This window comes from Macaca thibetana, chromosome 7 (genome assembly GCF_024542745.1).
Source record: "Macaca thibetana thibetana isolate TM-01 chromosome 7, ASM2454274v1, whole genome shotgun sequence".
Classification (NCBI taxonomy): domain Eukaryota; kingdom Metazoa; phylum Chordata; class Mammalia; order Primates; family Cercopithecidae; genus Macaca; species Macaca thibetana.
Window position 1 is genome coordinate 47,240,572 of NC_065584.1, and position 24,012 is coordinate 47,264,583.

The window sequence follows — 24,012 nt, forward strand, 5'->3', positions numbered from 1 at the left end:
TTCTTTCACAGTTCTGGAGGCAACAAGTTTGAATTGAGGTGTTGACAGGGCGATATCCTCTCCAGAGGCTCTAGAGGAGCCTCTTCATGCCCCTTCTAGCGTCTGGTGGCTGCTGGCATTTCTTGTTTTGTGGGTGCATCCCTCCAATCTCTGCCTCCTTCTTTGCTACTTTCTCTCCTGTGTATGGTTGTATAGATGTGAAAACTCTTTCTGCCCACATTTTATAAGGATTCATGTGATTGCTGGTTTTTTTTTTTTTTTTTTTTTTTTTTGACAGGGTCTCACTCTGTTGCCCAGGATGGAGTGCAGTGGCGTAATCATAGCTCACTGCAACCTCAAACTCCTGGCTCAAGCCATTCTCACACCTCAACCTTCTTAGTAGCTAGGACTACAGATGCATGGCATCACATCTGGCTAATTAATACTTTTTTTGTGTGTGTAGAGACAGGGTCTCTCTATGTTGCCTAGGCTAGTCTCAGACTCCTGGCCTCAAGTGATCCTCCTTTATCTGGCCCTAGACAGTCTATTCTTATTACACACACTCACACTTACACACACACACATGCACCCATACATGCACACACGCATTCCTCTCCATTCTTCCCTCTGCTGTAGTTCATTTGTTGCTATTTGTGCTCTTTTCTCATATATCGTCCTCATCTGGAGTGCTAGGTTTTTTTCCTACTGGAAATATCTTCTTTTTGTTCGTTTTCCTTCTTATAAAAGCAATACATGGTCATTGAAATAAAAATCCAAGCACTATGGTTATATAGAGTAAAAAATGAGTTTCTTGTAGTGCTATTGTTAGAGATAACTACTATTAGTGCTAGGTGCATATCTTTATGGACATTTATCTCTATGCACAGAAACACACATTTTTTCCCCTTTGATGGAAGTACTTCATATTATCCATAGCTTTTTCCTGATAACATTTTCTGAACATTTTTCTTGACCATAAATATGTTATCATTTTGAAGGTTGCATTGTGTTCTACAGCACAAATACCACAACTTATTTAACCAGTCCCTATTGATGTTTAAGTTCCATTTTTTCACCATTATAACAATGAAGCAATGAACATCTTTATGTATTGTCCAGTTTTTTCCTTCACATTATTGGATGTGAAATGGATGGGTCAAAAGGTATGCACATGAAAAAATTGATATATACTTCCAAATTGCCATCCAAAAAGACTTTTTACCAATTTTTACTTCTACTCACTCTGTATAAGAGTGTCATTCCCAGCCAGGCGTGGTGGCTGACACCTGTTATCCCAGCACTTTGGGAGGCTGAGGTGAGTGGATCACCTGAGGTCAGGAGTTTGAGACCAGCCTGACTGACATGGTAAAACCCCCATCTCTACTAAAAATACAAAATTATCCAGGTGTCATGGCGCATGCCTGTAACCCAGCTACTTGGGTGGCTGAGGCAGGAGAATCACTTGAACCCAAGAGGCAGAGTTGTAGTGAGCCGAGATCATGCCATTGCACTCCAGCCTGGGCAACAAGACCAAAACTCCATCTCAAGAAAAAAAAATAAAAATAAAAAAAAGAGTGCTATTCCCTCCTCACACTCTGGTCATTAATCTTCTTATAAATCTCTGCCAACTTGATAGATGAAAAATGGTTTCTCATTTTTTAAAATGGGCATTTCTTTGATTATTAATGAGGTTATACATGTTCAAATATTTATGGGTCATTTATATTTATTCTTTAGAGAATTTTCCAATTATATCCCTTGTTTGGGATGTTTGTTCTTTCAAAATCATATGTAAGATCACTTCAAATATTAAGGATATATATTTTTTCTTGTCGTGTATTGCAAATATTTCTTCACAGTTTTTCACTTGCCTTTTAACTTTATGGTATTGATTGCCCTACAGGCCATCACCTATAGTTTTTACATAGTCGAATCTATCAAATCCAGTTCTGCCTTGGGGGCCATACTTAATATTGCCAACCTTGCCAGTTATAAAAATAATCTGTATTTCCTTCTCCTACTATTCTTAGATTAAAAACATTTTAAAACTGCTTAATACTTCTGGATTTATTTTGTGGTCTCATGTAAATTTGAAATCTAACAGTGTTTTTTTCTTCTTCAAATCATTTTCTGATTCTACCACCATTATTTATTGATTGATCTATTCTTTTTCCACAAATTTGAAATGCCACCTGTATCGCATACTAAATTTATATACATAGAAGTTCTTCTGGATCTTCTATTCTGTTTCATTGATACGTGTATTTACTCCTATTGTTTCATGACTGCAGTTGAAGTACATTTTATTTTTTTTTTATTTATTTTTTTTTTTTTTTGAGACGGAGTCTCACGCTGTTGCCCAGGCTGGAGTGCAGTGGCGCGATCTCGGCTCACTGCAAGCTCCGCCTCCCGGGTTCCCGCCATTCTCCTGCCTCAGCCTCCTGAGTAGCTGGGACTACAGGCGCCCGCCACCGCGCCCGGCTAATTTTTGTATTTTTAGTAGAGACGGGGTTTCACTGTGGTCTCGATCTCCTGACCTTGTGATCCGCCCGCCTCGGCCTCCCAAAGTGCTGGGATTACAGGCTTGAGCCACCGCGCCCGGCCTGAAGTACATTTTAATATCTGGTAAGGCAAGTGATTCTTCAGTAATTTTTTTTTTTTTTTTTGAGATGGAGTTTTGCTCTTGTCGACCAGGCTGGAGTGCAATGGTGTGATCTTGGCTCACTGCAACCTCCGCCTCTTGGATTCAAGTGATTCTCCTGCCTCAGCCTCCCGAGTAGCTGGGATTACAGGCGCCCACCACCATGCTCAGCTATTTTTTGTATTTTTAGTAGAGATGAGGTTTTGCCATGTTGACCAGGCTGGTCTCGAACTCCTGACCTCAGGTAATCTGCCTGCCTCGGCCTCCCAAAGTGCTAGGATTACAGATGTGAGCCACTGTGCCTGGACCTTCAGTAATATTTTTAAGAAAATTCTTTGGCTGTTCTGTGAATATTTTCTTCCAGATGAACCTTAAGATCAATTTGTCAATGTTTTTTCCACTACCTCAGAGTCCAGTGGGGGTTTTCATGGAATTGTATTACATCAGCAGACTAATTTGTGATAAATTACATCTTTGCAATGTTGAATGTTCCAGTTCAAATACATGAAATGACTGTCATTTATTCTAATGTTTTTTAAAATGTCCTTCAGTAAAAGTTTATAGTTTCCTCATGTAGGAAAAGCAGACATGACATTTGAAAATGCACCATGGATTGAGGTTATTATTGTAAAGGCGTTAAGTACTATAGAAGTCCATAGATTACAAAGACGTCATTGTATTACAGAGTAGTACAATAATTAACATTTAGTATTATTTAAAATAAGTGAAAAAGTTTTTCCATTGAATTCCTTAAGTTGTAAATATAGATAATTGGAGGGGAAGGGGAGCAGGAAATGAGGTTAGAGTTTGAAAAATTATTTGGAGCAGGGCTGTGATAACTGGCCTTTCCTATATCTCCCTAATCCCATGAATGCACCCAGGCTGAAGCCTGAGAAATAGTCTTTAATGAAATTGAGTGATTAGCCTGGAAAGGTATAGACCTCTCAATGAGAAATGTTTGTGCTTAATTAGAGTTTGGAAATTATGTTAGCTCATTCAACAATTAGTAAGGAGCCAAAGAGTTTTAATGATATAGTAAAGAATATGTAGGATTATTTTGTGAAGTACAATTAGAAACTCCAGGGAAAACCAAATCTGTATAAGAAATTATAAATGAAATATGAAAAATACTAAAACATGCTTCATTATAATAAATTCGTGGAAACTAAACAAAGAAAATTTAATTGACTTTGATACTTAGAAATGTGGTGCAAGTAAGTTTTCAAGTGGCATGTACAGTGACACAAAATTTCATTATCTCTACTTCTCTGCATTTATCAGGACACTATAGGTGTGGGCGATAGAAACCCAACTTAGACTACTGTAAGTCCAAAAGGAATTTTTTCTTTTTTCTTTCTTTCTTTTTCTTTCTCTTTACTTTTTTTTTTTTTTTTTTTTTTTGAGATGGAGTTTCACTTTTGTTGCCCAGGCTGGAGTGCAGTGGTGCGAACTTGACTCACTGCAACGCAACCTCTGCCTCTTAGGTTCAAGCGATTCTCCTGCCTCAGCCTCCCAAGTAGCTGGGATTGCAAGCGCCCGCCACCATGCCCGGCTAATTTTTTAAAAAATATTTTTAGTAGAGATGGGGTTTCACCATGTTGGCTAGGCTGATTTCGACCTCCTACCTCCAGTGATTGGCCCGCCTTGGCCTTCCAAAGTACTAGGATTACAGGTGTGAGCCACTGTGTCCCGCCCAAAGAAAATTTTTTGACTTGCCGAACTGAAAGTCTAGAGGTAGCAGATTTTTCCTCATCTGTGACTGTTTTCCTTATAAGGACAGTTCTTAGACTTTATTCTCTCAGAAGTGCTTATGAATTGAATTGGGATAATAGCCATTATGACAAACTGTTGCTATAGCCTATTTGTTTTCAGTGCCAAGGGGTGTGTGTGTGTGTGTATGGGGAACTGGGCCTGTACTCATGGAGACTACAGTATAGCAGTATAGTGGATGAGATAGGTATTTATACAATAATTACACAAATAATAGAGAATTAAAACTGTGCTGATTGGTATGAAGGACAAGTGCATGAACTATGAGAGTTTATAACACACATTGCTGAGAGACTGTCTAAAGTTGAAGAATGAGTAGTAGGTTATTAAATAAAGAAGGATAGAACATTCCAGGCTGAGGAGCCAACAAGTACAATATCCCCGTGATGGAAAGAGCATGTTAAGAACTGAAAGAAGTTCATAAAGATGGATTGCAGAGGAAGGTAGAGTTAGTATAATATGAAGATGGAAAGATAGGTAGGGACAGGACCATAAAGGTCCCTGTAGGCCATGATAAGAATTTTGTCCTTGACTAGGACATGTGCTTTCCAGCTGAAGGGGGCTAACTTTCCCAACTCCAGTAACTTGTGCTGGAGGTCAAATAACTGCAGCTCCCCCCAGCACCCAGTGCTCGCATCATGTTGTTGCACAAGCAGGTGAAACCACAGCGCATCACCTTGGAGAAGGACCAGGGTGAGCAGTCATTGCAGAGTTGACTTGGAGTTTGCAGATGCAACCTGATCGCACCAGTGGCAGGGGAGCCAGGTGCTCCAATGACCCACCTCGGAAATGGTGATAAATTGAATGAGAATGAAGCAGCGGTAAAGCAGCTTCACTGGGAAGAGACTAACAACTGAGAGATGCTGTGCAAAGTTCTTTAGCCTCTCAGTTCTTGGAACATAAGAAAAATTGTACAAAAAAATCCACCTGTCTTCGTCATGTATGACAGCGAGAGGCCAGTGCCTCGAGAAGACTTCTATGGAGCTGTACTGAGCCACCAGCCACCCAGTCCAAGCAGTAAGAATGGTCACAGGGAGAATGGTGGCAGCTAAGGGGACATAAAGGAGAAGCTGGGTGCAGAGTCTGTCATGTACTTAGAGACAGACACTGCCCTGCCACCGGCACCCCAGAACATAAACTATTTACCCAAAGGGAAAGTGGCCAACACAAATGTGACTCTTCAGGCACTATGGGGCAACAAGGTATGATGAATCAGCTTCTGTGCCTGGCACCAACAGTATCCAGTGGGTCCTTGAGCAGATCCTGTTTCTGCAGCAGCTGCAGCAGATCCAGCTTATCCAGCAGATCTGAATTCAGGTGAACATGTGAGTCTCCTGCACTCATATGTGGGGAGGGGTGTGATACTCTATAGACCTTGGGCAGCCACATGTTCCAGCAGGTTTCTGCAGCTGTGGCTTTTCTCAGCCAGAACACTGGAAGCCAAGGTCTGTCTCTGGATGTCTTGAAACAAGCCAAGCTACCTCATGCCAACATCCCTTTCACAACAAGCTCTTTGTCCCCAGGACTGATACCCTTCGTCATGAAGTGGGACACACGTGCTCCCGAATGTCATGTCTTGCCTCCTGAATACTTTGCTACCTCACATCCTGGACTCTGTTCTCTTCCAGAGTTCTTTCTATATTCTACACTGTAGTGCTAGACTTATCCAAGAAAGGGAAAAAGGAAGCCATGGAACACCTCAAGGTGGATGTCAAAGCCAAGGACAAAACCATTGTCTACAAGTACAAGGTTAATTATCATAGCAAGTTTTAAGGGACTGATAGCTCCTTGTAGATCCAACTCTGCTCCCACGCTGGAGAGAGACCTTTCATGTTCTCTGTCTGTGGTCATGGCTTCACCACCAAGGATAACCCAACATGTGCTTTCACAGATATTTCCAGGTAAAGGCAAACCTTCAGCTGTTTCAAGTTCCAGGACAAAATGGGAGCAGGCAGTGGCATTCCCACGCACTCTCTGTACCTGTCCCCATAGATGAATTGAGTCTCTCTTTAGGCAGCAAACTTGTTTTTGTAGCAGGGATGCCCTCCATAGGTGTACCTCAAAATCTCCCTTCGGGTACTGAGCTGAAGGACCTCATCAGTGACCTGTTTGCTTGATGACCTGCCACTCAGATCTTCTTCAGAATGTAAGGGTGGACTCACACAACCTGGGGTGGGACCAAACTATAATTCCCCAAGGATTGGTGGCCTCCAAGGGAGTGGAACCCATGAGCCAGGGTGAGAGACCCAGAAATTGCAGCAACTGATGGAGAACATTGACAAGTCCACCACCAACCCCAATGAATGTCTTATTTACCACTGAATCTTAAGCTGCTATAAATCCCTCAAAATGCATTACCATGACCACACTTGGGAGAGACTCTTCCAATGTAAGATCTATGGCCAAGCTTTTTCTACCAAAGATACAACTTGAAGATACATCTTGGGGTTCACCAGTCCAACACATCTATAAAGTTGTGCCTCATCAGTCAAAAGAAATTTACCAGTGTGGTCATGTTGTATCAACATATTAACATGCTGGAGAATCTTGGTGATTTTACTGGTCTTGAGCCAATGATGGCCAGTGAGAATGGCAATGTAAGTGCCATCTGTTATGATGATGTTGTAGAAAGCATTGATGTAGACAAAGTCAACTGCCAAGATGCTCCCAGCAGCTTCTTGAAGGTCCTTGCACCTCCCCCTAGAATCCACTTGGCATCACTTACTCTAACTACATGATGGCTTCCCAGATGTGGGTTCTGCCCATTTTAGCCTGCAGTGGTAGAGCAGCTAAAAAAATGGTCCAATGGAGAGCCAAAGTCCAGATGCCATGGAAACCATGGCCTTTCAGGCACTCTACCCAGCCAATAGCCAAGCAGAAACTATCACATCAGAGTCTCCCGATGCCAGGGCAAAGCTGAGAGCTCTGACAATAGCTGCAGGAGATGGAAGGTCGGAGCAGTCTCCCATTAATATTTATAGAAGCACATCCAACCTATGTCAGAATTGAAGTTTCTAACATATTTATGAGACCCTTGGCCATGTTCTTGGGTTGACAACTTTTTAGCAGCTCAATCATGCAGACAGGCCAGGCAACACAGCTGCACATGATGTGGGAAGAATTTCTTGTCTGCTAGTGCCTTCAGATTAATGAGCTCACACTGGAGAGAGACCTTTTGTGTGCAACATATATAGACAAGCTTTCGCCACCAAAGGCAACTTAAAAGTACACTATATGATGCACAAGGTAAACAATAACTAGACATGCCATGGAAAGAAGCTGGCTATCAAGAACACCATGGATGTTGTTTTTTTCACTGTGGATGTTAAATATGAATGGAAAGAGTCTCAGAAATGTTTCCCAAGGAAATTCTGGCCCATTTGATGAATGTGGACCCTGTCGTGTGGAACTAGTACATCAGCACGCTCAATGGTGGCCTTGCCGTGAAGAACAATGAGATCTCTGTGGTCTACAGCGCCAGTGTTGACACCCTTCCAGCATCCCTCTTTTCATTGTGAATGATGTACTATCTCTAAGATGGATAGCTCCCAATCAGGTATCAGTGCTAATGTGGAAAAACCAGGAGCTACTAACAGTGTTCCTAAACACCAGTTTCCCTCATTTCTTGGAAGAAAACAAGACTGTGGTCAACTAAACCAAATGGGAACCTGTATAGAAGGAGGAATGCAGCTGGTGAAATCTCTAGAATCTGTGCTTTCTTTTTTTTCATTTTCTTAAGAAACTCATCTCCATTTCCTGTTTTCCTTTTTCTTACTGATATGCAAATGATGTTTCCAGTTGTGTCTGCAACCTCAGGCAGTCCTACAATCACAATTGTTGCTATGCTGCTTTACAAAAAATAAAAACAAAAAATGAAAAATAAAAAAATTTGTAACAACACAAATACAGACTAGAATTTTTTTTTAATTTTGAAAGAAGTGGGCCTTGAAAGTAGCTTTGTCACTTGTGACAAAGTACACATAGAAACTTCGTACCCCTAGAGTGACTGTTTCCAAAGTCTGTCACCTATTCCAAGGTAGAACAGTTGGAGCTTATTGAACTAAGTGGAAAACGTAACTGCTTAGCCTAACTGGGGGAAGGGGTACTGTATACTTACAAGGTAACTGTATTTGGGTAAGTGGACAAGATCTGTCATATATTTAGGGACCTGTTTTATATGCCATCTAACCATGTACCTATCTTTTGTTTTGTTTTGTTTGTTTTGTTTTGAGTGTACCTTAAAAAAACTCCAAAATACTGAGGTTGTAGAATTACAAAGTTTCTTCAACCCTAGAACCTTAACTAGGATACCTTCATATGGGCTTACTTTAGTCCTTAGGGAGTCAATGTGTGTGTTGCTGCTTATTTAAGTACAGTTTATTTGAAGCCCCAAGTGTGCCAATGCCCTTCCCATACTTCCCAGATGTCTTCATCTTCCTGAACGCTAGAAGAGGTGGGCACCTGAGTGGGGAATATTAGGTGACGTAATTCAATTTGCCAATGCCTACTCTATTGAAAATCTGGATTTTTATTCTAGAGTTGACACTCATGGAAAGGCATGTTTTCTATCACAGGTTCACGTACTAATTTAAAAAAAATTCATTAGTGAGACTGACGCCATGTAATTATGAAGATTTTTTTCCTAAGTATTTCATGGAGACTGCGAAGTTAGAACAGGCAAGTCCTGGCTGTGAAAGCTTTAATTTATCTACTTCATTTATTTTTTATTTTTATTTTTGTGATAGGGTCTTGCTCTATCACCCAGGCTGGAGTGCAGTGGCGCAGTCTTGGTTCACTGCAACTTCCGCCTCCCAGGTTCAAGCCATCCTCCTTCCTCAGCTTCTTGAGTAGCTGGGACTATACGCACATACCACCACACCCAGCTAATTTATTATTATTATTATTTTTTGTTAGAGACAAGGTTTTGCCATGTTCCCCAGGCTGGTCTTGAACTCAAGCTATCCGCTTGTGTTGGCCTCCCAAAGTGTGGGGATTACAGGCATGAGACACTGCGCTGGGCCCATAATTCATTTTCTAAAATTATTTTTGTAGCCATAGTCTCTATTTTCTTACTTTATGACTGATGAAGGATTCCCAGGCCCTGTCTTAAACCTAAGAATTGATGTATTGGTGGGAACAGCTGGATATTCCAGATATTTTTATTCTCTAAAAATTCACTTTTGTACATGTGTTAATATTGAGCAAATGATGAAACAATGCTCTAATGGTTAACAAGGAAGGAGAGAAAAAGACCATAACTTTAGGGTGGAGAAGTCTTTTCTCTTCCTGTGGCAGGTCTTTATTGAAGGCCAGAATGCTACTCCAAGTTTTGTCTCTTAGTTATTGCACCTGACTTAGGATCAAAAAAAAAAAATTAAGTTTTGCCAAGTTGTGCCTTTCCTTCTGGAATTTTAAGAGAACACAATAATAGTACCCGTTCACACTGTGAAGTGGGTATTGTTGCAGAAAACACCCAAGTGGCTTTCTCACTGTTGAGCTAGTAGTGCCTTATGAATACATGATCTGTAGAGAAACACCTGTAGTTGTACCTGCTGATGTTGTCTGTTGAAAAATAAGCTTTGAATTTTTCCAATAAAAAAGTATTTTGTCCTTATTCTTAGAATGATAGGAAGTCATTGATATGCTTTAACTTAGGGGTGTGTGTGTGTGTGAGAGAGAGAGAGAGAGAGAGAGAGAGAGAGAGAATATTTACATTTAAGAATTGTTCTGTCACAGGATGGATAGAGAATGGGCAAGAGGGCTAGAGTGGATATGTGGCAAAACCAGTTTGGAAGCTAGTACAATAATCCAGGTGAGAGAATGGACTTAGATGGTGGCAGTTGAAATAGAGAAAAATGGATGGAAGATATTTAAGAGGAAATATCTTTATCTTTGGAAGATATTTAAGAGGAAAAATTGGTAGGATTTATGATGGATTTGATATGGGGGATGATAGGAGAGGAAGGTTGTCAAGGTGTAGGTTTCTGGTACGCACAAATAGATTCTGGTCTCATTAATGAAAAGGATGAAGGAGGTCAGCATTAGTGGGGGAAATACATGAGCTGTGTTTCAGCTTGTGCTATGGTTTGAATGTTTGTGTCCCTCCACAATTCATATTGAAACTTAATCCCTAATGCAATAGTATTAAGAGGCATGATGAGGGCTTAGTATTAGTGCCTATAAAAGGGCTTGAGGGAATGACTTTGTCCTCTTCACCATGTTGGGACATAGCATTTGTCCTTTCTGGAGGACAGCAACAAGACACCATTTTGGAAGCAAAGAGTGCACCCTTACCAGAGACTGAATCTGCCAGTGCCTCAGTGTTGGACTTACTGACCTCAAAAACTGTGAGCAATAAATTTCTATTATTTATGAATTACCTAGTTAGTGGTGTTTTGTTATAGTGCAGGATGGACTAAGATAGCTTATCATGTCAGCAATTAGATACATGGGTCTGGAACTCAGAGGATAGGTGTCTTGAACAGTTGCTATTCTTTTTGACCACCCAGCATTTATATCCAGTTCTTATGTTTGGACAATATTTTACTCTAACAGTCTTGGAGGAAGAAGTGATTTATGTGTCATAGGATTCTTTAATGAAATATATCTACCCAAGATTTTGAATTGGAATGAGTGACACCAACAAGTGTGCCCTAGAAAGAATCCTATCTGTTAACAGGTGACAGTTAAAGTAAGATAGTGTTTGTAGGGCAGTTGTGGTAGTGCTCATGATAGTGGTGTGAGCTGCAGCCCTCAGTGCTTGGTTGTAGTGATGGTGTCTTGACTACCAAATCTATGGTATGAGTTTGGTTATTGCTTCATGCTGTATAGCACATGAGTCTGGTTCTCTAGCTGTTCTGGGGAGTATTGTATTACACAGCATCATTTAAAATTTTTTTTACTTTATTATTATTTTTTAGAGGCAGGATCTTATTCTGCTGCCTAAGCTGGAGTGCAGTGGTGTGATCATAGCTCATCACAGCCTTGAATTCCTGGGCTCAAGTGATCTTCCCACCCCAGCCTCCCAAGTAGCTAGGACTTGTTGTGCACCAATTTATTTATTTATTTATTTATTTATTTATTTATTTATTTATACAGATGGTGTTTCTCTGTGTTTCCCAGGCTGGTCTTGAACTCCTGGGCTCAAGCAGTCCTTGTGCCGTGACCTCCCAAAGTCCTGGGATTACAAGCATTAGCCACCATGCCTGATCGCAGTATTCTTCACACAAATTTTACCTTTGCTTAAATCAGCCAGAATTAATTTCTGTTGTTTGTAATTACTGATTTGGATTGACACTAGAGGCCTGGGCTAGAGATACACATTGTGAGTCACCTGTATAGTGGTTGCATTAGAAACCACGCACATGGAGCACAGATGAAAAAAGGCCTAGGACTGAGCCTGAGATTTACAACATTTAATGGCTGAGTGGAAGGAGAGGAGGCTGAAAGAGAAGATAGAGAAAATTATGAGAGATGGGAGAAAAATCATGTAGCTACTGCAGTGTTTTAAGAAGGAAAAGTGATAAATACCATTGAACGCTGCAGAGGTCAGGTCAGGTAAGGACTGAAACATGTTCATTGGATTTAGTGTCATGAGGTCACTGTCATCATAGAACAAATTTTATGGCATAATGGCATTGGAAGGCAGATTGGAGTAAGAAAAGAGTTAGGAGGGAGACTGTGCGTTTAGACAACTGTTTAGAAAGCAGGTTGGCTGCGAGAGAAATATGAATTGATTCATAAAACCTTTAATGTTAGGGAAGATTCTCTCTCTTTCATTTTTCTGGTATAGAGTTGACCATGTTTAAAGCTGATGACAGGGATCCAATTAAATGGAAGAGATTGAATACACATGAGAAAATATTTGATATTTTAACACTTCTGAGGAGGCAAGAGGAGATGGTACTCAAGTACAGGTGGAGGAATTGGCTTTAGATACGAGGAGAGATAGCTCCACTATTGTAACAGAACAGAAGGAGGATAGAATAATGAAGATTTAAGTAGGATCATATGTTTGATAGCTGGAATTTGAAGAAGTTTTCATTCCGATGTCTTCTATATTTTCTATATACTATGTGCTGGGCATTATATTAGGGGCTTTATAGAAATTATTTTATTTAATTTTCATAACTATCCTATGATGTTAGAGTTATTACAGTTTCCACTTTATGTGTGAGGAAACGAAAGCTTGGGTTAGAAACTTGCCCAGAGTTTTGACTTAGAGTTTTGACTTAGAGTTGACTGGATGCATACAAAGAATATATCAAAGAAAAAATCAGAAAGACTTTGTGAATGACTATTTACGGGAGATGACTTTGGATTTAGATCAGGTTAAATAAAAATTGATAGAAAGCATATAAAGATAAATATTTGGATAACTCCCTGATAATAGAGTAGGACTGGAAGTATAAGCACAGGTGTGATAATTGAAGCTATTATGGATGCATGACCCCCAAAAAGAGAAGGGTAGAGTTAAGGAAAAAAATCTTGGTAAGAGTCCATGGTGATGGTGAGGGGAAAGAAGTAGAAGATGAAATCTGAGGGGCAGATAGGAGAGGTGGGAGAACTAGAAGAGAGTAGTATCTTGGAAGTCAGGACTGCAGAGAGTTTTAATGGAACCAAATATGGAAGAGAGTTAGAAAAAAAAGAAGGGAGGAGGATAAGACTGAGAAAAGACCGTAAGATTTGGAATTAAAATGTTGTCTTGATTACCTGAGAAAGTAGTTAAATGTGATGGAGATAGTAGTTGAATTGAAAAGGTCAATTAGGAAATGAGTGGAGAGGAATTTTAGGTAGGAGACACATGCTTCCTATTAGACAAATTAAGCAATAAAAGGAAGAAAAGGAATACGGTGCAATTAATGAGCAGTGGGTTTAAGTAATGGATTTCTTCAGATTCTTGATTATGGATCAAGAGGCAAAGGTGTCAATAGTAGATAAGGAAAATTTTATCTTATGGGAGTACTTTCCCAGAAAATGATTTGTTAAGATAAATGTTTATCTGAGTCAAAGTTCTATAATTTTTCAAATGGAGCACTATAATTCATTGGAGTGAGAGGGAATAGGGAGAGGGGGAAATAAAATTTATTTAAAACTCTCCAGTAGATGGAGCATCTTCATTGCTTTTCCAGAAGAAAATTTTGGAATGGAATAAGATAGATGGCAGTGGTGTTGGTAGAACTTAGGTATACTTTTATGAGGGTAATTAGGATATGTATAGATGTGAATTTAAATGCAAATAAATTGATTTTCAGATCTCAGTAAGGTGGTGTTTCTAGATTTCTACAAATTTTCATAAGAAAGTCTAGTGTTAAATTGAAGTGGACTAACTTTTTACCTACTAAATTTTCTTGACAGTCATAGCAATGTAGTGCCAGCAAGACAAAATAGCTTTGCACTTTGTATTTGCTTTCTTATGTTTTCCTAAAAAGAAGTAGTTAATAAATATAAACAAATGTAATAAGAGTAAATTTGGGTTAATATCTAAATAAGGAACTCAACTAAGCAAGAAAACAAACAATCTGATTAAAAATGGGCAAAGGACCTGAATAGACATTGCTCAAAAGAAGATGTGCAAATGGCCAACAGATGTATAAAGAAATGCTCAACATCAATAATCACAGGGAAATGCAAATCAAAATCACAATAGGATACCTCACACCTGTTAGAATGACTATGATAAAAAAAGGCAACAAGTGTTGACAAGGATATGGAAAAAAGGAAAAGTTGTACACTCTTGGCAGGAATGCAAACTGATACCGCCATTATGGAAACAGTGTAGAGGCTTCTCAAAATTTTAAAATAGAACTATCATAAGATCCAGCAATCCCACTTTTGAATATATATCCAAAGGATATAAAATTGCTTTGTGGAACAGATGTCTGTGCTCTCATGTTCACTGCAACATTATTCACAATAGCCAATATATGTACTCAACCTATCCATTCATTTGTCAATGAATGGATAAACACACACACACACACACACACACACACACACACACAGAATTTTATTCAGCTTTAACAGAGAAGGAAATCCTGTCATTTGTGACCACGTGGGTGGTGGTTGAACCTGTGGGACATTATGCTAAGTGAAGTAAGTCAGGCACAGAAAGACAAATACTGTATGACTTCACTTGTATGTGGAATCTGAAAAAGCTGAGCCCATAGAAGCAGAGAGTAGAATAGTGGTTGCCAGTGGCTGGGGGAGGGAGGAGGTGGGAATGAGGAAATATGGTGGTCAAAGGGTACAAAGTTTCAGTTAAGCAGACTGAATAAGTTCTGGAGATCTAATGTACAGCATGGTGACTATAGTTAATAATACTGTATTGTGTTCTTGAAATTTGCTGAGAGAGTAGATCTTAAAGGTTCTCACCACACACACCCAAAAATGATTATATGAGGTGATGGATGTGTTATACGAATTAACTTGATCATGGTAATCATTTCACAATGTATGCATATGTCCAAATATCATGTACTTGGTAAATACAATTTTTATTTGTCAATTATGCCTCAGTAAACCTGGATAAACGAAGTGAAAAGATTTTTCACACACAAAAGAATAAATCTGCTAAATTCTTACATTATCAAAACGTATGTTAGTTTTGATGCATATTAATACCAACTAGTGAGCCATATGACAGCACAGTATAATAAAACTGGTTATGCATATCTGATCTGAGGCAATTAAGCAAGAAAAACTTCTGAAACCTTTTTCACTTAAATATTCTGTGAAACAGCTTAGGTTTTGGTGACTTGAGACAATTATTGAGATCATTTAGGATTAAAAACATTTCTACCAGAAATATACAATGGATTGAGGCACTTTGGAGGACTGAACTGCTTAAGTGATTTCGTTTACACTCTTTATTTCACGTTGGATAGGCAGACAAAACCTAAGAGCATAAATTACCTAAAGACAGCATTTTGGACAGAAAATGTGCTTTATTTGAAACTGAGCAAATGAGTCAGTCTCAAAACATCCATTCAACTAATATGTATTTGAATTGTGCTTGCTTTTTAAGATGTTTTGAAAAATGCTGAATTCAGAATTGAATTTTGATTATTGAATCGAGTACTTTTTACTGTCTTGTTAAAGTTAATATCAATTTTATTGCTGTACTCCAAAATATATTTAAAAACTTGTTACAAGAGGAATAAATAGGCTTTAAAAAACACTAGTCTTCAAGAAAACAGGAGAGTCCCTGACAGGTCCCTACTTCTTTGAGGGTCCCCTGACTTCAGCACCCACTTCTGGGGTTTTACGGGGCTTGCTCCGCGCTTCCACCCGCGAAGAAGGAACGGTTGCAGCCACTCAGGTCTCGTCCAAAGCGCGATCTCGCTGCTCTTCAGCGCGATCTGCGGATCCCGCGGCGTGCTCCGCGGGGTCTCTTAGGGCTGGCACCAGGGGCGTGGGGGCGGGGCTGAGCGAGGCCAGACCAAGGCTCCGGCCGTTTGGAGTCAGGATCAGCTGTGGCGTCCCCGGGCCCGGGAATCCTGAGTGGAGTTTGGGACCCCCAGGGAAGGAGGGTGTGGGCGTTCGGGTCCAGAGGGGCTGTTTAGGTGCGTGGGGAAGGGAGCTGTGTGTGTCGGTTTTTCCCTGGGCCGGCGACTCTGAGAGGGAGCATGTGAGTGGGTGGGAGGAGGCTGGCTGGCCCTGCCCCTCAGAATAAAGTGTCGCCTTTTCTCAGGGGTTGGTGCGGCCCGAGGCTGTGGGCGCGGCCGGGGATGGGTGGGGGGATGCGGTATTGCGGCCTCGGGCGAGGGGAAGCCAGGACAGGAGGCTGTGAGGGTGGGAGTTGGCCGGCGAGCTCCCACCGCGAAGCGCGCGGGCTGTGGCCCCTGGGCTCTGAGGGGAACGGTAGACACGAACCCCGCCTCAGGCGTATGCTGTAATGCGAATTGGCAGTCCTATGACAAACTCCACTTTTTTATTCTCCTTGGTAAATTCACAAGTGCGAAATCACACTGTTTCTCTAGATTTACCCGGCTGTTGGGGAAGGGCTTTCGTTAGAATTTTGCTACACGTGGTTGTACACACGCCACCAAGGGACATATTCAGAACGTTTATTTTAAAGGGCATATCCTGTGGAGAAATCTGGGTGTCCGTGAACCCTGGAAGATCCGGACGCTTGTTGCAGTCCCACGCATAAGCGGTTATGCGGGTGCCTGCCACCCCATCCCCAAAGCTTCAAGTCGTGCGCCGACTCAACAACGATTTCTGAAGCGCTCGTTGGGCTTGGCCCAGGAAGGGACTGGGAAAGTCGCCATGGGCTCAGGGGGCCTCTCTCCTTCCAGTTCTGGCTCCGCCCACATGTTCCTGTGAAGAATGCTATATTGAAAAGGTCGTTACCAAATATATCCTGTTTTGCATATGACTTAAAATCTTTCCTTATAATTTTTTTTTTTTTCCATTTAACATAGTATCCAAGATGAATGACAGCCTGTTTGTCAGTTTGGACAGACTTTTGCTAGAATTTGGTAGGTATGAAGTGAAAAAATAGGTAGCTTTTTGTATGAGGCTTTGGCATTTTAACAATGAATTGAAGTCACAAGAGAGTTGTTTATTTTAGTCTTCCAGTATGAGCAAGACATAAGTACTAAAGAAGAGATGATTCAAAGAATTAATAGTAAGTAGCTTTGCATGATCAAGATATTTTAGTCTTTTAATTCCTTATGGCACATAATATACAATTGCCCTGTTTAGGGCAACTTATTGTTGGCGTTATAACTTTTGTGTCAGTTCTCTCTAGCGACAAATAAACTGTTTACCCTAGACAAAATAGATGTGACTTAACTATAGTTGTTTGATAATAAACTTCTATATTCAGCATTTAATTATTTTGTGAAGAATTTTGTCTTAAGTAGAAATGACCCCTTAGGTGCAGTTGAAAAGATGTTATTTTTCTCTAATAACAAGTTATTTCAAATAGTTGAGTGAAATTTTTTTATCTTTATAGAAACCACCAGAAATCAGGGATCAAAATTGATAGATGCCACATTTTCAGGAATAATAATTCTGAAAAATAATGTTATCAGAGAAATAGCAAGGCAAGTCACACAAATACTGTATAGTATTTTAAGATCGGACAAAACAACCATAAAAAATAGAGTTCTAAATTTCTTAATCGTTCTGAAAAGGTTGAGTTTAGTTATCTTTTCTGCAATCAAAAAAATACAGCATATTAAGAATTTATTTTAATCTTTTCAAGAAATTATGTCCATTTTATCTTATTTAATCACTAGTAACAAAGATAAGTGAGTTTAATAATTAATTGACAGAGTTGATGAATAGAAATTTCACATTTTTCAGAAACAGAAGGCTTGTGTTAGTATCATTAATGAGTAAATGTTTGCATGAATTCATAGCATCTTAAGATACGATTGACCTTAGATATCACTGAATCTAGCCCTCTTATGTTAAAGATGAGGTACAAGGGACATTTATTTCTCAATCCCAACTGAAATCCTTCTTAGCTTCTGGCTATAGGATCAGGCCTGGCCCTGGTTCTCTGCATTTTAGTATACGGTTCCACCCATCTCAAGCCTCATTTCCTCTCCATTCTCTGGCTCTCTTCCTTTTAGGTAAGCTGCCATACCCATTTTTTCCCCTATTTGTTTATTTTGAATTTATGATTTCTGCGTTAAGAAAATATTTCCTCTTTCTAGAATGCTGTGAAGATATTAAGGAAAACAAAGTAACTATTTGTAGGATACATGAAACTATAAATACAACAGATGAGGAAATTGATCATTACTGTAAACATAGTGAGGAGATTAAAGACAACTGTAGAAAGTGAGTATTTGAAAGAATCAATTTTCATTACATTGTTTTATTCAGGGTTTTTGAGCTTATAGTTGAAGATACTTGCTTCAAAGTAGTATTCTATATTAGCTAATGAATCAAGTTTTAATGTGCCTTGTTATGCCACTATGTAAAGGGATTATAGGAGGATCAAAAGAGAAATAGAACTAAACAGCTATAAGATCTCACTAATTCAGATCCAGTTAATCTAACTATAGACTTTTGAATAAGCTCAGTATATAAAATTCCTATTAGATAAATTTGAAACGATTTCCATTTTTGAATTTTCAAGATCTTATTTTTGTGTGAGGGAATACAGCCTAAAGTTTTTCAAAATAAACATATTTGTTAAGAATTCTTTCAACATGGCTTCAGGTTCTGGATTCTACTAGTTAACTCTAGTAGAAGACAAACATTTTGAAATAAAGGCATAAAAAGAACAAAGACTTATTACAAATACAAATTTTCTGTACTTTTATATGGATATTGTAATAAGTACTGTACTTTAGGACCATATTTGTTTTGAAATATTTTGTTATTCAAAATTTTAATAAGCCTTTTTGGGTTTTCCCCCATTACTTTTTTCCCACTGGTTTTAAGAAATTATAAAAGTAATATATACCTAGTACAAAGATTCAAGCAATATACATATATATGGTGTGAATAGCTTTTCCCTGCTTGCAGTTCCCATCCCCTACTCTATCATCCTCTGCGTAGGTAATCACTCACATTCTTTTAGACCTTGAATAGTTAACATCATTATTACACACCCCACATACACACACACACACCCCTGTTTATATAGGTATCTTTCCTTTTTACAAAAATGGAATCACTTCATTCTGCAACTTGCTTTTTAACATTTAACAATATGTAATGCAATTCGTACTATGCATGTAATTGTATGTATATTTCATTCTTTTTAACAGCTCCATGGTATTTATGGTATTGATGTAGCCTGTTATTTAGCCATTCCCCTATTAATGGAAATTTAGGTTATTTCCAGTCATGTACAGATATACTTCTACATATAGAGATCTGATGCTATGGAATGGGCTCCTAGAAGTGAAATTGCTAAAGAGTATGCACGTTTAAACATTGGGTGGATAATACCAAACTGCTCTCCAAAAAGTTTATACCAATTTATGCTCCCACCAACAATTATGAGAACAAAATTTTATGCAGTGACACATTGATTGACTTATTATAAAGATTGTTACTTTTATAAATAGAAAATGAATTATTAAAAAACAATGTAGGAGAGTTCCTATTTCCTCATACTCTTGCCAACATTGGAATTGTCAGTGTTTAAATATTTTGGTAATCTGATCAGCCAAAACTTACATGTTGACCATTTTCTTTTATTTTTATTTGGGTTTTATTGTAGTAGATTTTACCAGCGGTTTCCTCAATTAGCTGCATTGGGTTGTGGAAAAGTACTAATAGTTTCCCCTTAGAATCTACCGTGTCCTAGATATGTCGTACTTTGTAAAAGCTTAATTTCTGCTGGGTCTGAGGAGGGTCGGTAGGATCTGTTGATTTTAATATGTCTAAATTGATGAATACCTCCAGTGCATGATTTCAGCATACTGGTTATGAGATTTAAATGTGAAATATGAATCTGTGAAAGTACTAGAAAAATAAAAGTGCTATATAATCTTTGAGAGAGGAAGGTCTTTCTAAATATGTCACCAAAATCAGAAACCACATAGGAAATGATGGATAAATATGACTGCACACAAATTAAAGAGAAAAATACCCTATAATGATGTGAAAGACAAAAGGATAAGCTAGGAAAAGTGTCAAATAAGGATTGTTTAAAAACATAAAATACTTGTAGAAATAATAAGAAAAAGCAAAAGTACTATTAAAAAAATGAGCAAAGAAGGTAAATGGGTAAATACCAAAATGAAAAAAATACACAAGTCTAACACGTGCAGAAATGCTCAGTCTTACTAATAGAAATAATCTAAATTAAAGCGATAATTAAATGCTATTATTTTTGCCTCTGAGTTTTGCTGAGATTAAAAAAAAAACACCTGGCACTGGCAAGAAATAAGAATACCAACTCTCATACACCGTAGGAGTGTACAGTAGTATAAATCTTTTAGATGACATGCTGGTATATATTTTTAAAAGCTTTAAAACTAAGCATGATTTTTTAAAAAATAGAGATGGAGTTTCACTGTGTTGCCCAGGCTGGTCTTGAACTCCTGGACTCGAGTGATCCTCCCACTTTGGCCCCTGAAAGTGCTGGGATTATACATGTCAGCCACCGCCTCTGGCCCAAACATAATTTTTGATTAAGTGATTCAATTTCTGAGAATTTTTCATAAGGAACTAGAGATCCTCTCAAAGATGTAATGTACAACCAAATGTTTATGTCAGTCTTTTTTTCCATACACAGAACATTTTTAAAATTTATTTTTAATTGAAAATTATGCATGTTTAGGAGGTACAATGTGATGTTTTGATCTGTGTATACATTGTCGAAAGAATCAAGCTAATTAAGATATTCATCACCTTACCAACTTATTTTTTTTTTGTGATGAGAATGTTAAAAAGCTATTTTTCTAGCACTTTTGAAATATATATTATTTAACTGTAGTCACTATACAGTGCAGTAGATCACTAATTTTTTTTCCTCCACTCCAACTTAAACTTTGTGTTCTTTGATCAACATTTTCCCTTTCCCCATTTTTTCTTTACCTCAACCCCACCTCTGGTAACCACCTTTCTACTCTCTGTTTATATGAGATTGACTTTTTTAGATTCTACATATAAGTGAGATCATACAGTATTTGCCATTACCTGCCTGGCTTATTTCACTTAGCATAACATCCTTTAGTTCCATGTATGTTGTCTTGAATGACGGAATTTCCTACTTTTTTTCAGGCTGTATGGTATTTTATTGTGTATCTATGCCACACTTTCATTATCCATCATCTCTTGTGGGACACTTAGGTTGCTTCCATATCTTGATATTATGAATAATGCTAAAATGAATATGGGAGGGCAGATATCTCTTTGATGTACTGATTTCATTCCCTTTGAACAAATACTCAAAAGTGGGATGGCTGGATCATATGGTAATTCTACTTTTAGTTTTTTGAGGACCTGCCATACTATTTTCTGAAGTAGCTGTACTAATTTACACTTCCACCAACAGTGTCCAAGAGTTTCCTTTTCTCCACATCCTCCCCAAAACTTGTTGTTATTCACCTTTTTTATTTTTTGAGATAGAGTTTCACTCTTGTCACCCAGGCAGGAGTGCAATGGCACAATCTTGGCTCAGTGCGACCTCTACCCTCCACCTCCCGGGTTCAAGCGATTCTCCTGTCTCAGCCTCCTGAGTAGCTGGGATTACAGGCATGCACAACCATGCCCAGCTACTTTTTGTATTGTTAGTAGAGACAGGGTTTCACATGTTGGCCGGGCTGGTCTTGAACTCCTGACCTCAGGTGATGCGCCTGCCTCACCCTCCCAAAGTAATGGGATTACAAGTGTGGGCCACCACACCCAGCCTTATTCATCTTTTTGATAACAGCCATTCTAACAGGTGTGAGGTAATTTCTTATTTTTGGTTTTAATTTGAATTCCCCGGATGATTAGAGGTATTGAGCATTTTTTCATATGTCTGTTGGCCATTTGTATCTCTTCTTTGAGAAATGTCTATTCAGATCCTTTGCCCATTTAAAATATCAGGTTATTTATTTATTTTTTCCATTGAGTTGAGTTCTATTTCAGTCTTTTTGTAATGATAGGAAAATATTAGGAGCAACTCTAATGTTCAGCATTAGGGAACTGGTTAAATGAGTTTTGGTGTATCCATGTGAATGAACGCTAGGCAGCCAATAAAATTGTGATATAGGCGTATATTTGTTGACATGGGAAGATGTTAACAGTAAAGGAAGTCTTTTAAAAAGCAAGGTCTCCAACTTGCTTTTTAAAATTACAAATTGGTCAAAGCAGGTTAAATAACAATATTCATAATATTAAGCCAATTTAGTAATTGTATATTTATATATAATTACAAAAAGTCTAGAAGGATGTACATCAAAAGGCCTATAGTGAATACCTTCTCAATGAACATGTAGTTTTATGGAATTTTAAAATAATTCCGATTTTTATTTTAGATTCGGGGGCATATGTGCAAGTTTATGAGATAGGTATATTGTGTGATGCTGAGGTTTGGGGTATGACTGATCCCATCACCCAGGTAGTAAGCATAGTACTCAATAGTTTTTCACCTCTCCCCCCATACTAGTTTCCAGTGTCTAGTGTTTCTATCTTTACAACCATGAGTATTTATGATATTTTAAAATATTGGGAATATATGTATGTATAATTTTTGACCTTCTAATTTCATTTTGGAGAATATTTTCTCAGGAAATGATCAGAAATTCGGACAAATATTTAGGTACAAGTTCTGTTACTAAGTGATAAAAAGAGGGTAAGATCTCAATGATGTTAAAATGTATCATTATAGTAACATGTAGAAACAATTTATTAAAACAATAATAGTAGTCATTATTCAATATTGAGAATATGATTAATAGTTATTGTCTTACATATACTTTTCTGTGCTTCCAAATTGGGCATGTATACTTTTTGAATCTGAAAAAAATGTTAGAAAAAAGGGAAATATTTGAACAATACTTAGACTGGAAGCCACCATGGTATATATTCATTTTAGATTTTTGTATTGGTAATATTCTTTCAAGTTACATAATAAAAATGTATAAGGGAATATTTGTTATATTCTTATTGTCTGATTTTGTAATTCGTTTGCTCTGGTTTATCTTTTTTTGTTACTCAGGATGATGTGACACCTGTTTTCTAAGTGTTAAAGGAGCAAAAAGCCTCTCTTTAGCCCTTATTCTAGTTCTTTGAATGCTTACTCCAAAAGAATTTTTTTGGCCAAAATCTTAGAAATGTGATGAGAGAGAAAGGCTGATATTGGAGTATTATAAAGTGTATAATAGAAATGCCATAGCAATACACAATCCAGCCATGTCACATTTGCTCTTTCCCTAGTAATGGTTCAAAAACAAGTTTAATATAAAAATTCATGAATATTGATATTTGAGTATAATAGTCCACAAATGGAGGTAGTGGGAGTGATATGAGATGGAAATACTTTTCTTGATGTAAGCTTGTTTTCTCCAGGAAGAGAAAGATTAATTTCTCTTCAAATGATTATGTTCATTTTTTAATTATCTCTGTCAATTTGTTTATCATTCCATGTTGCTAATTACAAATATATTTTTTTCTATAGCTGGAAGCCAACATGTGATGTTTTTCATAAACATGAAGATTATATGCAGGATCAACTTACTATTTATCAAGAAACTACTGAAAAAGACAAGTATAATACATATATTAAGTTTATCAATTCTATAAGTTTGTATTACTAGGACATGGTGTGTAAGAATGTCAATTGAAAAATGTAGACATTTTGTACTATGAAGGAGTTTTTGATTTTAAGTAAATGTAGTATTTTGGACTCCTTGGGTGCAGTGGAAGGTTCTACCTACTTGTTGTAAAGCTCTCTCTGACCCTAGATATATTTAGATATGGCCTTAGATATAAACTCTTTCTCAGTAGCAATTATTATAGCAGAGTCCATCAATTAATGGTCTTTATGAGTGAACTGTTTAGGCAAACATCTGGGGGAATAGTTAACTGTAGAATTAGCTTATTACAAATTTGGGATATTGATTTTTGAAGGATATTTTATATCAAACTTGTATATCTTAGACTGCTGATTTAATGGAGTGGTTATATTCTAATAGAGAAACACCAATAATTGTATG

General features: G+C 38.1%; 2 protein-coding genes across 7 annotated transcripts in view; both read left to right on the top strand.

The window, feature by feature from the left end:
- Positions 1–24,012, top strand: part of DHRS7 (dehydrogenase/reductase 7) — a 977,513-nt gene that overhangs the window by 629,904 nt on the left and 323,597 nt on the right. The gene's annotated exons all lie outside the window — the stretch shown is intronic.
- C7H14orf39 (chromosome 7 C14orf39 homolog) overlaps positions 1–24,012 on the top strand; it is an 81,135-nt gene that overhangs the window by 13,891 nt on the left and 43,232 nt on the right. For 2 of the 6 annotated variants that reach the window (XM_050797792.1, XM_050797793.1), the window contains exons 1-5: positions 15,825–15,954; positions 16,816–16,872; positions 16,965–17,021; positions 18,061–18,187; positions 23,475–23,564. In XM_050797792.1, the coding sequence (XP_050653749.1) occupies positions 16,824–16,872; positions 16,965–17,021; positions 18,061–18,187; positions 23,475–23,564 (323 nt within the window). In that variant the 5' untranslated portion in view covers positions 15,825–15,954; positions 16,816–16,823. Of the gene's footprint in view, positions 1–15,794; positions 15,955–16,180; positions 16,737–16,815; positions 16,873–16,964; positions 17,022–18,060; positions 18,188–23,474; positions 23,565–24,012 lie in introns of those variants that run through there. The other 4 variants (XM_050797794.1, XM_050797795.1, XM_050797797.1 and 1 more) reach the window with 4 other exon arrangements.